The sequence below is a fragment of the Primulina tabacum genome, unplaced genomic scaffold (assembly GCF_025594145.1).
Source record: "Primulina tabacum isolate GXHZ01 unplaced genomic scaffold, ASM2559414v2 Contig499, whole genome shotgun sequence".
In the NCBI taxonomy this organism is placed as follows: domain Eukaryota; kingdom Viridiplantae; phylum Streptophyta; class Magnoliopsida; order Lamiales; family Gesneriaceae; genus Primulina; species Primulina tabacum.
In genome coordinates this window covers 65480-79954 of record NW_027459763.1, presented here as the reverse complement: position 1 = coordinate 79954, position 14475 = coordinate 65480, and the positions used below count along the sequence as shown (strand labels likewise).

The following is a 14475-nucleotide window of genomic DNA, read 5'->3' as shown; positions in this document are numbered from 1 at the left end:
GTAAATTATGCAAATTAGTACAGGCGCATAATATATTTTCATTCTTATTCATTTATAAATATTGTTCCATAGTTTATTATCAATAAAGTTCAATTTTTCTTGCTTGATTTTCACTTCATTCACAACCATGCTTTGCACTTTCTAACCATTTTAATTTTAACGCTCATCTGGTGTAACTCTTTGTTCTTGTTTTTTTTTTAAAAAAAAATCTATTAAGTGTAAGTATTTTAATTTATAACATCGGATTTCAGATTATCTTTTATGACAATCGAAATCACCTGTTTACCATGTAATGAAAAAAATCTCTCACACTCCAATGGCTAACAAGAAAGTGAGCAATCAAACTACCATTTCAATTCAATCATATGAAAAATTTGAGAATTCTAAAATTGGCTACAAGTCCGTGAGAAAGCTAGTTTTTTTAAAGAACTTTCCTAAGCTAAAGAGATAAAATGAAAGTACTTTTTATGATATATCAATGAGAATGGAGAGTCCTCTCCAATCCATACATACATGATCGATAGAATATACGTAAGTAGGACAGTCAACTTTATACTGTTTACTTTTGGATTTGAAAAAGAATGCATTATCATTCATTTTGCAATAATTTCTTTAAAAAAAGTATATTCATCTATTAGCGGTTCTTTTTTTTTTTTTTTCAAGGAATCGAAAATAAAAATTAGGAGAAAATTATCTCAACTACATTTTCTGAACCAAAACAAATTAAGGCTCGGCTGAGCAAATATTTTTAGTATTTTACAAATAAAAAATAAAAGCATGTGTTTGGATAAATTTTTTGTGAAATATTTTTAAAAAGGTGTTCTACAAAGAACAATTGAGAGTTTTTTTTATATTTTTAGAAATAAAGGTAACGATAAAAATCGAAAACATACTACTTTTAATTATAAAAACGATTTTAAAATATATGTCCAAATGCATATTTGTTCTTAAAACAACTTCAAATCTTTATGGTATCGAGACGTTGAAATTATTTTTACTTTTCACAAAATATTGCATAGTTACGCAATTACTTCTGTATGAAGGTCCAAAATACATGTCATTGATAAGACCAAAACTAATTCAATCTTTTCAAAAAAAAAATAATAATAATAATTCAATCTTTACAAAAAAAATTCGGTTTTTAGCAATTTATTTGAAGTTATACTAAAGTAAAATTTTAAATATTTAGTCGATCAAAACTCAAAATGTAACAAGTTAATAGATCGAAAAGTTTATTTTTTCCCTACAAAAAAAATGACCGATTTCAAACTTTAAAATCTTTCTTGATTCAAATTTCAGTTCCATACCTGAAATATGAACTAAGAACCACCGTGAAATCCAAAACAAACGTGTTTAGCAAGGGCAATATAGGTATTTCGCGAGAGATACACGACAAAAGACCCAAACAATTCATCCATGCACGATGATAGAAGAACATGCTACCCACTCAACTCATTCCCCTCTCTACTCTTGAATAGTCCCAACATTTAACAATTCTTAAATCTCAAAGCCGACAGCCAAAATGGGTTTCATTACAGGAAACGGAAAAAAACCTCTATCTCGAATCGTCGTGAAAAAACTTTTCCAACGATCATCATCCGATCACGAAAGCGATTCTAGTATTGTGATTGTGCACAACAACAACAAAAGGAAGATTCAGCAATGAAATAAGCAACATCTTGTATGAAGAGACTATGGGTACAGATTTCTTGTCAAGAGAAGATATGGTTGTCTTACTTATTCGCGCGAAACATATATATATAGAGAGAATTTTGTTAGAAAAGACGAAAATGATCTTGTAAGTTGGCTTGAATTGAAATTTGATTATTTTATGAGTCAAAATTTGTTCTTAATGTAATAACTTGTCTTCCTTTGTATCTCATAACATAGTATTGAATATTATCCATACGTTTGAAAACATGGCAGCACTCAGGCGAAAAAATGATTCCAAATACGGACAATGACAAATTATTTTAGTAATTCCTACTTTTAATAAACAGATAATCAAAATCTATTTTGGTCAGACTTATTGGACAAACATGCCCTAAACATATATTACTTATGATAACATAATGCATGTTTGCATATATTTATACAGGCTAGAAAGGCATTCAGAAAAGTCTGGTGAAGTTGCAAGCCCTCGTTCGAGGGGTTATCGTCCGAAGACAAGCACGCTTAGCCTTGCAATGCATGCACGCACGCACGCACTTGCCCAGTGCACCTCACTGTTCACGCTCGAAAGCTTCTGTTAAACGACTAGTCGAATATAGCCTAAATGGGAGCAATTCATGGTATTTTTCGATTTCAAGAAAATTCAATGTTAAGTGTTGTACAATTATTCCAAGGAAATGGGAATCATGCTGGCTGCGGATCAACTTTTGAAAACTAGATAGATATCGAGCACGTAATTAAACAAGAATAAATGTTATAAAATATTTTGAAATAATTTGTACAGATGGATTTATTTATTATTTCGAGCATGTTTTAGTTTGATATTGAGCTTGAATAATGTTGGAGCTTGTTTTAGTTGATATTTCGGAGTATATATCACCAAATAAATCATTTACTCTTGCTAATATACTATCCTCCAAAAATTAGATTTACTAGTGTTGATCCATTATATATATAATTTCAAAAATATCATACTCGGCTCAAAACCAAAACGTACGTAGTAAACTAATTTTGAGTATGATTCAAACTATTTTCACCGTAACAATTTATATTATAACAAAAAATATATTATTTAATGCTCGTGGCCACACATTAATCGCTATGTGGGTTAGATGAAATATTTCTTTAGTCTTACTTTATAGATTTTCAAATATTTTATTGAAAATATCTATAATTTTCGCAGTGATAAAGATGCAATTAGTAAAAATAAATCACATAAAAACCAAACAGAAAATATTCATATCCAATATTTCAATATAATATAAGATGTTTCTGGGGAAAAAAAATAAAAAAAAAGAGAGGCAATAGACTCTGGACAATCACGAATCCAACTAAATTACCAACGACTATAAGAAATAAGTGGAAGTAAACCAATATCTTCCGACGGTGGCTAAAATATAGCTAGAAATTGTGTTAGTCTTTTATCATGTATATGCAGATTAGAAATATTGAGAGATTGAGGACTTGATCCTGTAGAATACAGGATAGTTGGCATTATCCATTTTCTCCAGTAACCCTTCCTACTCACCTATTCTACCTGCAAGAGTAAGAAAAAAAAATCGCCTAGATGAGTTAGAGACCACCACAAACTCTGAAAAGCAGCCTAAAATATAGAGTTGTTGTGTGTTCAAAGTCCCCACCTATGATAATAGTATCGCTAGAAACTACGTGTTTGTCTTTTCATCATGTATATGCAGACTAGAAATATTGAGAGAATGAGGACTTGATCCGGTAGGAAACATGATGGTTGGAATTATCCATTTTCTCCAGTTACCCTTCCTCCTCACCTTTCCTCCCTGCAAGAGTAAGAAAAAAATCGCCTAGATAAGTTAGAAAGCACCGATGCTCTATCTAAAGTGCATGTTGTGGGATGAAATGTCTACAAAATACCCAAAGGATATATAGATATATAGAACAAGACGGATGAGAAAGCTGAAAAGGGGATATTAACAGATTTTGCTCATAAGTTAATCGCATATTCACTTGTTTTTTCAGTAAAATTTTGGACTACACTACTAGTAAAAGATTTACTATAAGAAAAGTGGTATTGCGAAGATCAAATATGCGATACATTTCACCTGTATTTCCACCACATTCGAAGCTCGCAAAGCATCCAATATAAGTTGGACATTGTCTGTCAGCTCCCTAATCTGAAAAATTGAGAATGTATAATATTAGTATTCATAGTTAAGTCTCATCGTAATAGGTGGCAAATCATTTAAAAAGTTTGATATGATCAGCCATAAAATATCCAGCTGCCTCTGTGACTATGATAAGAGGTTAAATGGCAGCACTAACAGTCGATTTGGTGTTTCAAATCATGGCAGCAAGATTTTCAGCCAGAGATGATTTTGATCCGATCAGGCATCTCCAAATTCCACTCCAAAGACAACTTACATGAATAACTAACCCGTCCAAGCTACTTCATTCTCAAAATAGTATCATTGTTACCTAATGAAACCAACTAAAAAGAGTGTACCATGATTCTAATGTGCATTCTTGGTCATACACATTTACCATTTCCATATCAATATAAATCTTCTGATAAACTCAAGCGTATTACAGTTAGATATCAATTGTCATTTTATTTCATCCAAGAATAATCTAACAAAACCGAAACATTTCAAATTCTTAACCTATTGCTCACTAAATTCCAATTAAGAATCAAGCTTTTGATATTTTCAACTTTCTGATCTAGAGCCTCAAAATTTCTCTTCTATGTACCAACAATCAAAAAAGAATCGCAAGTTTTAGTTTAGATAAATGGATAAAGAAATAAGCATAAGCAGGAAATTTTCATTAATTTGACCGACTTACTTTCTTAAAGCTTGCTATTAAGTTTATGGGAACCATCCATCCACATCCATTTTCTGGCGCAAAATGTGTCCTTCACCAAATTCATCACGCAAGACATGTGAAAATCCAAGCGTTGATACCATGCGCAAATAGACAGCAATGAGCGGATGAATCATTTAGTATGCATAACAAAAATAACATACCAAAAATAATAATCTATCTGTTTCACAATTTTGGAAGGCAAGTGAGGATCAGGTATGGGAGACGACATTGGTGCATATGGAAACATAGGCATGTGCCCGGGTGAACCTGGGTGGGGTCCAAGAGCAAAATACGTAAAAGATGAAGCATCTGCAAATTGAAACAAAATATAATTAGCACGCAAGATAATCTACAGAAGCAAGTATCTCAAAGCAGCAAACCTCACCATTGTAGAACACTGGGGGACCATAGGGCCGCGCACCCACAGGGGGAGGTGGAGGAATAAAAGGAGCACTTGAAACTGGACCACGTATGAAGGGCCGAGAGGCGACACTCTGCTGGGGTGCAAGGTTTACTCTGCTGCCAAAAGATTGATGGTTATAGCTCCAATCATCAATCCAACGTTCCTGGTATCGTTTGCTACCATGGCCATGATTAGAAGAACCATTCCCTTGAAGTTGCGGTCCACTGTTGTTCCTTCTAAAAGGACCACGCGGATGGTGTGGCTCATGCCCACTGTGAGATCCTCCTCTCTGTCCAACATCCCAACGTGTGTTGTCCCTAGGAGATACCCCCGAAGAGATGCTGGACTTCACTGGCTTAAAAGGAGACGCTTCAACCACAGAACTGTGTGAATTTGGTGCTTGAGAAAAGCTGCCGTTGGCTGTTATGTTTCTGTGACTTGTCCTGTCACCACCTAGCTCCGGAGAACACTGGCGGATAGGAGATTCATGGTTCGAAGCTGAATTTGTTGCTACTTCCTGTGAAGACCAAGAGTCAACTGACGTCCCCTATTATTCACAAAAAGAAAATTTCGTAAGGAAAGCAGTCTAACTTGTACGAAAACTTGATCATCGAGTTCATAATAGCACTAGAAGCATATATAATAAAACCCAAGCAACTAAGAACATCAGATAAATTGAACAGGTAGATTAAAAGGGCCAAAATATAGAGAACAACAATGACAGAAATAATAAACCTGTGACAGAATGATTGGTTCGTGAGAGAGTTCTTCAAGAGAATCAGTCGAACTCGAAGAAGCCTTCGTGGAAGCACGAGCTGATTTGGAGAAATCAGGCCAAGATGCTGTCCCCATCAAAGCACCAACCTGCGGAGCAACACCATTAGCAGGATTGTTCCAAACACACTTCTTGGTTACACCAACATTCTCACTTCCCTCAGCCTGACCATCCTCGGCCAAGAAACTAGCAGGTGGTGCGATTAATTGGTTTAGGAAAATTTCAGAAGGCAAAACGTGCTTCTGATCAGAGATACTCGAACATGAACAAGGCGACGCGAGCCGTGAATGGCGATCAATAACAGAATTTACAGATTGAACAGAGGCGGAGGAGTCAGAAGCAGTAGCCATTGCAGAAAACAAAAAAATAGGTCAGGCAACTGAACATCAAACCCACCAACACAATCGAATCGATTAAAGAAAACCCAAAAATTCCCACTCGAAATCGAAATCGCCTATCTCCGCCCGTTTTCTTGTTCGGAAGCAAATAAAAGTGCAGTGTTCTAGTCTCCCCGCATATATATAGAGCAATGAAGCGGGGAATTAGTTTCCTACGACAAATATAATTACAGCTCGGATTTAATTAGGATATACGTATTTAGTATCAAGATAAAAAGATAAAGGTTAATTTTATTTATTTATATATCGGAACAAATAATATTTTATATCTCGAAAAAAAAAACAAAGAAGTAAAATAATCGATATTTAAAATCCGATATCTTTTTTATAAAACAAAGCCTATGTTTTTAAAAAAAAAAATCTTTAATGATTTATAAGGTGATTTATATCAAGTTTTACTTTTAAAATTTTGACATATGGTGATGATATAATTTATCTCCAAATTATCATTAAGAAGATCTTATCTTTGTATTTCAAATTGTTTCACATTAACTTTTTGCTAGAAAATTTTGATAGAATTAAATAAAACTCAAATACAAGATTAGATAAGAAAAACAAAAAACTTACTCTAAAATTACTAAAAAAATAAATAATCAATAAGAATAAAATATTTACTATTGTCATATTAATTTTTTCCTAAAAAAATAGCCGATTTATCTTTAATACCATACTTTAAATAAATAATAATTAATGTATAACATAACTATACTTTCAAAAATATAGATAAGGATTGGATGTTCAAAATTTGAAAATATGGTGAGAATAAGAACATGAGTGTTACTTCTGTTCTTAGATAATATAGAGATTATAATTTGCTTTAATCATTCTAAATCAATTGACAAAAATATTCTTTTAATTAAAAAAATCATGATAGAAATCTACGTTAAACTAAATAGATTTTTTTGTCAATGACATGTAATAATTGTTCTAAATAATTTATGTACTATTGATTCGCCCAAAAAATTATTAGAAAAATTGGCTCACAAGTATTTGTCACTAGTTCAACCCTAAGAATTATTATTATGGTCTGATTCATCTATGCACTGCTATCTAGAATATAGAGGATTTCAACATGTTCAAGAGTTGATTTTTGTCGTATAAGATTATTCATGGTACACACGTAGCATTTTGTTCTAAATATCACTTATTTTTTGTGTTCCTGTTGATGATTGTATCTAATATTATTCCATCACATCTCATGCACATGTAAACGCCACAACATAACGAACTCTTATATCAACTAACAAATACTTCGTATTTGCTCTTATTTATGAAAATGGCAAAACCGATTTTTATAAGAGTGCATTTTATGTCATTATAAACTCATTTAAGTGTTCAATTTCTATATAAGAAGAAATATCAAAGACATGTTTTCAGAAGTCCTCAATAAGCTCATCCATTTAAAAATTTAGGGTGGTAATATTTTTATTAAATATTGTATATTTGTCCCGGAACATGAAATACAAAACCTAAAGTGCCTCTTAAAACAAATATAAACCGTACCGTTATCATAGCACAATTTAGTACAAGGAAATGAATCCCTCTCTCTGTATTCTTAGGTAAATGAAAATGTTCTTTGTTTATGGAAAATCAATTTAAAATAGGAAAGGTTCAAAGTATATTCTAAGGGGGTTTGGTTGAGTGGATTAAACAATGATAGATTAATAGTCAAACACTTATCCAATATTTGGTTAAAATTTTAAGATGTTTTAATAATCATTTTGATCCGATTAAGATCCAATTTTTTAGATAACTATTTGATTATTAATCTACAAATCAAGTGAGATACACTATCAAAACTTAATAAATTACATTTTTCTCTCTCTTATTTCTTAGAGTGTTAAGTTATTTATTGAATAAAGATGAGTCTTATGTGAGACCGTCTCACGGATCTTAATCTGTGAGACGGGTCAACCCTACTCATATTCACAATAAAAGTAATACTCTTAGCATAAAAATAATACTTTTTCATGGATGACCCAATAGAGATCCGTCTCACAAAATACGACCCATGAGACCGTCTCACACAAGTTTTTGCCTTGAATAAAAATTTATTTTAGAATGTTGTACGTTAGATGTCGATCCTGATATTTATATATATCATTATTATTTAATTTATTTAACTTTAAAAAATATAAAGATATATTTTTATTTTGAAAAAAATAATTTATTTGTATATATTTAATAAATAATAAAAACTAAATTTTAATGTTGGTTATGCTTATCAATAATATTTTATTTTTATATTTTTAATTTATGATATTTACACATATTAATTCAATTATTAATATCGTCATTATTAACATTATTATTATTATTATCTAATATTATGTATTGCTTTGAGCACAACAAATAAGTAAACTTAACAAGGGTATAATATTAAATTTATTAATACGCAAAAACTTGTGTGAGACGGTCTCACGGGTCGTATTTGTGAGACGGATCTCTTATTTGGGTTACCCATGAAAAAGTATTACTTTTATGCTAAGAGTATTACTTTTTATTGTGAATATGGGTAGAGTTGACCCTCTCACGGATTATGATCCGTGGGACGGTCTCACATGAGACTCACTCAATATTTAAAAGCTAATCACATATTCAAAATGTTGAACCAAACAATCTTAATAGTATCACATAATGTTTGATTATCTATAGCATAATTAATCATTTATTTATCTCATCACTTGTACCAAACACACCCTAATAGAATAAGAAACATGAAATGAAATAATATTTTAAAGATTCGTCTTGTCTTATTAACCAGTTGAAATCGACTACTGTGTTAGATCTATTGTCCCTACTAATGCACTAGCACATTATAATCGGTTGGAGAATTCAGAATCGATTGGGCAATATCTTTGTTAGATGACTTCCGAAGAAGTTTTTTTGTTTGAAAACCTCTTTCTCCAAATCCACTAAGATTGGACGTTGATGCAGGATTTGATGTATCCTGGAACCAGTTCGACGTTGGTGTAGTAGTTGGTGATCCACAGGGTGTTTTAGACTGTTCAAACAGTAATTCAACCGACGGTCAAGATATTTAAGTTCTAGAAGTTCAACCACTTATTGATTCGGCGGATTTCCTATGACAACAGAATCTTTAGGCCCCAAAATTCACAAGCACCTAAACTGACTAGAAAAATCATGATAGAACTACTCCAAATCTCCAGAAACTATACCAAAAGCAATCATGCCAATGTTCTAGCTATACACATATATGGAACAAAAATAATACCAGAAAACAGCAAAAATCAACGAAGATTGTTTTGCGCAACCGCTTGGCACAGTTCATCCTCGTAGAATAGGGCTCTATTAGAAGCCAAGGATTTGCAGACAGGTTTCGGCAAAAAGGATGGCACCAAACATTTTGAAGAAAATGGGGATTCTTGGAAGAGAACAGCTGCAATTTGGCGCATCTCAGTGCATTTTAGACGAGAAGGGGGACGAGGGCCATGCTTAGGTGCCTTGGGTGAGTGAGGACTGCCAATCCACACTCCTTTTCCACCTCCCTTGCTGCAAATGGTTCCAATATGTTTCAACATTTTTTGTTTGTAGTAGACTTCTTAAGTACAAACAACATATTGGAACCATTTGGTTTGAGTGGTTGTAGATTCAATTTCTTGATTTTGGTTTGATCGTACGCTTCTAATGCAGGTGGGTTATCACGATTCAAGGGGTTTGGTGGTTTCACCCACCCCATAATTATAATGTGTTTTTTCCTTAACATTGATTTGTTCTCCCGTGGTTTTTATTGTTTTAGGGTTTAGGTTTTTGCTATGTCCCGCAAATTGGGGGTTTTCAGCATATTTGGGGATTTAGAACATTTAAAGAAATTATAATTTTAGGCTATGTTTGGACCTTGGGTGACAGAGAATGTGAAGAAAACCATCATTCATACTGAGAACCCCAAGGATGCAGTTTTCATTTTCTTTGTGATTGTTGGTGTAGGATTTTGGATGTGAATTTTGTGCTGTATAGTTTTTGGAGTTGTTAAGGTGATTTTTCAATCACCTTATGATTATTTTTTTCAGAACGTCGTCCCACGCAGAACTACCGAATTTTAGAGGGATGTTGATCTTTAGTAGTACTTTCTCTCGAATTATTCTTTATGCTAATGAAGGAGCTGTCCCTGCTATGCAGTTGGTACCATATTGGGAGCAATGACTGGAGCGCTTATTGGCCAAGAGACAGAAAGTGGATTTGTTAGAGGGGCTTCGGTTGGTGCCATATCCGGGTGCTGTTTCTCCATCGAAGTCTTTGAATCATCACTTCTTTTGTGGCAGTCCGATGAATCTGGGATACAGTGTCTCCTGTATTTGGTAAGTCTTATCTATTGAATGGATTAAATCTTGAGTCAATACTATTCAATTGCAGACGTGATAATTCTGGCATTCAATCTTCGAGATTTATAGCATGTTTAGTAATCTGATTGAGTTTGGAGCTAATAATCTGACTGTACAGATTGATGAAGTGAGCCTTCTAAGTGGCAGACTTGTCCGCGAGCGTATTGGTCCAGCTATGCTAAGTGCCGTGCAAAGTCAGGTATTATGCTGCTCGATTGCTTTTCTTTGAAATAGGGATGACAGTATTTTTACTTTTTTGACTTACGAAATTTTCTTCGTTAATCAGATGGGAGCTGTAGAACAACATTTGAAGACGTTCCCGACATTTTTGACACTGGCGGGGGCAAATGGTTTGTTAGTAGACACAGTTGAAAAGTTCCCAAAGATAAGGGTTGCAAGAGACGACATTGTTGATACTTCCGGAGAGGGAGTCTCTTGTTGGTTTGCCTTCAGGTACTGTTCTAATTTCTTTCCCTTTTTATCTGTCTCTTGTTAGATAAACTACATCAGTGCACCTTGACTTTTGGCCTATATAGTGACATTTATGAAATTTGCGTAATTTCTATGACAAAGCAATTACGCATACGACACATCCTACATCTACAGCTCGGTGTGGGTATTCATTTATATCCACCTAATTTCAGAAGAGGCCATTGTAATTATTCAAGTGTTGGCCAAAGTTGAGCTCTTTGTATATAGACTTCTTTTATCGACAAGTTGTAACTGATTTCGAAGAATCTGTCCCATGCTTTTAAATATACGCAGGACTTTCAGCTAGGGGAGACCTGTGCGCAAGTTTACCTCATTGTCACCACTTGTTTCATCTACCTTGCATCGACTCTTGGCTGGTGAGACACGGTCTTTGCCGTTGTGTAGAAGAGTATTTTGATGCTCTTTTTGTACGGCGAGAAACACCAGCTTGATGATATCCTCTTACTCGTATACGGCCTCTCTATTTGTTCAATAAATCCGTAGTTTTAGATTGGCTAGGTGCAGCTCTATGTATGTAGTTTCTGAGGCAACATCTTTCGTGTTCGGTCTCTCTGCACTTGATCACGATTTTGTAAAGAAAATTTTGAGGTGTGGTTTGTATTCCCTCACAGATCCTACGTACACACCATGTTTGTTTGCTATTAGTATTTTCTTTATCATCACTAGTTGTGTTGTTACATGCATTGTATCGTATCCATCTGTATGACGTGGATAATTTGACTATTCCTATAAATCATCGTAAATTATGCAAATTAGTACAGGCGCATAATATATTTTCATTCTTATTCATTTATAAATATTGTTCCATAGTTTATTTATCAATAAAGTTCAATTTTTCTTGCTTGATTTTCACTTCATTCACAACCATGCTTTGCACTTTCTAACCATTTTTAATTTTAACGCTCATCTGGTGTAACTCTTTATTCTTGTTTTTTTTTTAAAAAAAAATCTATTAAGTGTAAGTATTTTAATTTATAACATCGGATTTCAGATTATCTTTATGACAATCGAAATCACTGTTTACCATGTAATGAAAAAAAATCTCTCACTCCAATCATACGAAATTTTGAGAATTCTAAAATTGGCTACAAGTCCGTGAGAAAGCTAGTTTTTTTAAAGAACTTTCCTTAAGCTAAAGAGATAAAATGAAAGTACTTTTTTATTATATATCAATGAGAATGGAGAGTCCTCCTCCCAATCCATACATACATGATCGATAGAATACTACGTAAGTAGGACAGTCAACTTTATACTGTTACTTTTTGGATTTGAAAAAGAATGCATTATCATTCATTTTGCAATAATTTCTTTTAAAAAAAGTATATTCATCTTATTAGCGGTTCTTTTTCTATTTTTTTTCAAGGAATCGAAAATAAAATTAGGAGAAAATATCTCAACTAATTTCTGAACCAAAACAAATTAAGGCTCGGCTGAGCAATATTTTGTAGTATTTTACAAATAAAAAATAAAAGCATGTGTTTGGATAAATTTTTTGTGAAATATTTTAAAAAGGTGTTCTACAAAGAACAATTGAGAGTTTTTTTTTATATTTTTAGAAATAAAGGTACGATAAAAATCGAAACATACTACTTTTTAATTATAAAAAACGATTTTAAAATATATGTCCAAATGCATATTTGTTCTTAAAACAACTTCAAATCTTTATGGTATCGAGACGTTGAAATTATTTTACTTTTCACAAAATATTGCCTAGTTACGCAATTACTTCTGTATGAAGGTCCAAAATACATGTCATTGATAAGACCAAAACTAATTCAATCTTTTCAAAAAAAAAATAATAATAATAATCAATGTATTACAAAAAAAATTCGGTATTGTTAGCAATTTATTTGAAGTTATACTAAAGTAAAATTTTAAATATTTAGTCGATCAAAACTCAAAATGTAACAAGTTAATAGATCGAAAAGTTTATTTTTTCCCTACAAAAAAAATGACCGATTTCAAACTTTAAATCTTTCTTGATTCAAATTTCAGTTCCATACATGAAATATGAACTAAGAACCACCGTTGAAATCCACAACAAACGTGTTTAGCAAGGGCAATATAGGTATTCGCGAGAGATACACGACAAAAGACCCAAACAATTCATCCATGCACGATGATAGAAGAACATGCTACCCACTCAACTCATTCCCCTCTCTACTCTTGAATAGTCCCAACATTTAACAATTCTTAAATCTCAAAGCCGACAGCCAAAATGGGTTTCATTACAGGAAACGGAAAAACCTCTATCTCGAATCGTCGTGAAAAAACTTTTCCAACGATCATCATCCGATCACGAAAGCTATTCTAGTATTGTGATTGTGCACAACAACAACAAAAGGAAGATTCAGCAATGAAATAAGCAACATCTTGTATGAAGAGACTATGGGTACAGATTTCTTGTCAAGAGAAGTATGGTTGTCTTACTTATTCGCGCGCAAACATTATATATAGAGAGAATTTTGTTAGAAACAGACGAAAATGATCTTGTAAGTTGGCTTGTGAATTGAAATTTGATTATTTATGAGTCCAAAATTTGTTCTTAATGTAATAATTGTCTTCCTTTGTATCTCATAACATAGTATTGAATATTATCCATACGTTTGAAAACATGGCAGCACTCAGGCGAAAAATATTCCAAATACGGACAATGACAAATTATTTTAGTAATTCCTACTTTTAATAAACAGATAATCAAAATCTATTTTGGTCAGACTTATTGGACAAACAATGCCTAAACCATATATTACTTATGATAACATAATGCATGTTTGCATATATTTATACAGGCTAGAAGGCATTCAGAAAAGTCTGGTGAAGTTGCAAGCCCTCGTTCGAGGGGTTATCGCCGAAGACAAGCACGCTTAGCCTTGCAATGCATGCACGCACGCACGCACTTGCCCAGTGCACCTCACTGTTCACGCTCGAAAGCTTCTGTTAAACGACTAGTCGAATATAGCCTAAATGGGAGCAATTCATGGTATTTTTCGATTTCAAGAAAATTCAATGTTAAGTGTTGTACAATTATTCCAAGGAAATGGGAATCATGCTGGCTGCGGATCAACTTTTGAAAACTAGATAGATATCGAGCACGTAATTAAACAAGAATAAATGTTATAAAATATTTTGAAATATATTTGTACAGATGGATTTATTATATATTTCGAGCATGTTTTAGTTTGATATTGAGCTTGAATAATGTTGGAGCTTGTTTTAGTTTGATATTTCGGAGTATATATCACCAAATAAATCATTTACTCTTGCTAATATACTATCCTCCAAAAATTAGATTTACTAGTGTTGATCCATTATATATATAATTTCAAAAATATCATACTCGGCTCAAAACCAAAACGTACGTAGTAAACTAATTTTGAGTATGATTCAAACTATTTTCACCGTAACAATTTATATTATAACAAAAAATATATTATTTAATGCTCGTGGCCACACATTAATCGCTATGTGGGTTAGATGAAATATTTTCTTTAGTCTTACTTTATAGATTTTCAAATATATTTTATTGAAAATATCTATAATTTTCGCAGTGAT

General features: G+C 32.8%; 2 protein-coding genes across 2 annotated transcripts; one reads left to right on the top strand and one right to left on the bottom strand.

The window, feature by feature from the left end:
* Nucleotides 1-3335: 3335 nt before the first annotated feature.
* Nucleotides 3336-6037, bottom strand: LOC142534415 (la-related protein 1C-like). Its single transcript, XM_075641287.1, has 6 exons — nt 5648-6037; nt 4895-5459; nt 4671-4818; nt 4489-4558; nt 3750-3821; nt 3336-3467 (listed from the first exon to the last, which is right to left on the bottom strand). The coding sequence occupies exons 1-6, from the start codon at nt 6035-6037 to the stop codon at nt 3336-3338; spliced, it is 1377 nt and encodes a 458-aa protein (XP_075497402.1).
* A 4166-nt stretch (nt 6038-10203) lies between these two features.
* LOC142534414 (NEP1-interacting protein-like 1) lies at nt 10204-13791 on the top strand (the record flags this gene model as incomplete). Its single annotated transcript, XM_075641285.1, has 4 exons — nt 10204-10404; nt 10547-10627; nt 10715-10881; nt 13713-13791. Coding segments are annotated over 4 exons (528 nt in total), but the record flags the coding sequence as incomplete, so codon positions are not given.
* Between the last annotated feature and the right edge of the window lie 684 nt (nt 13792-14475).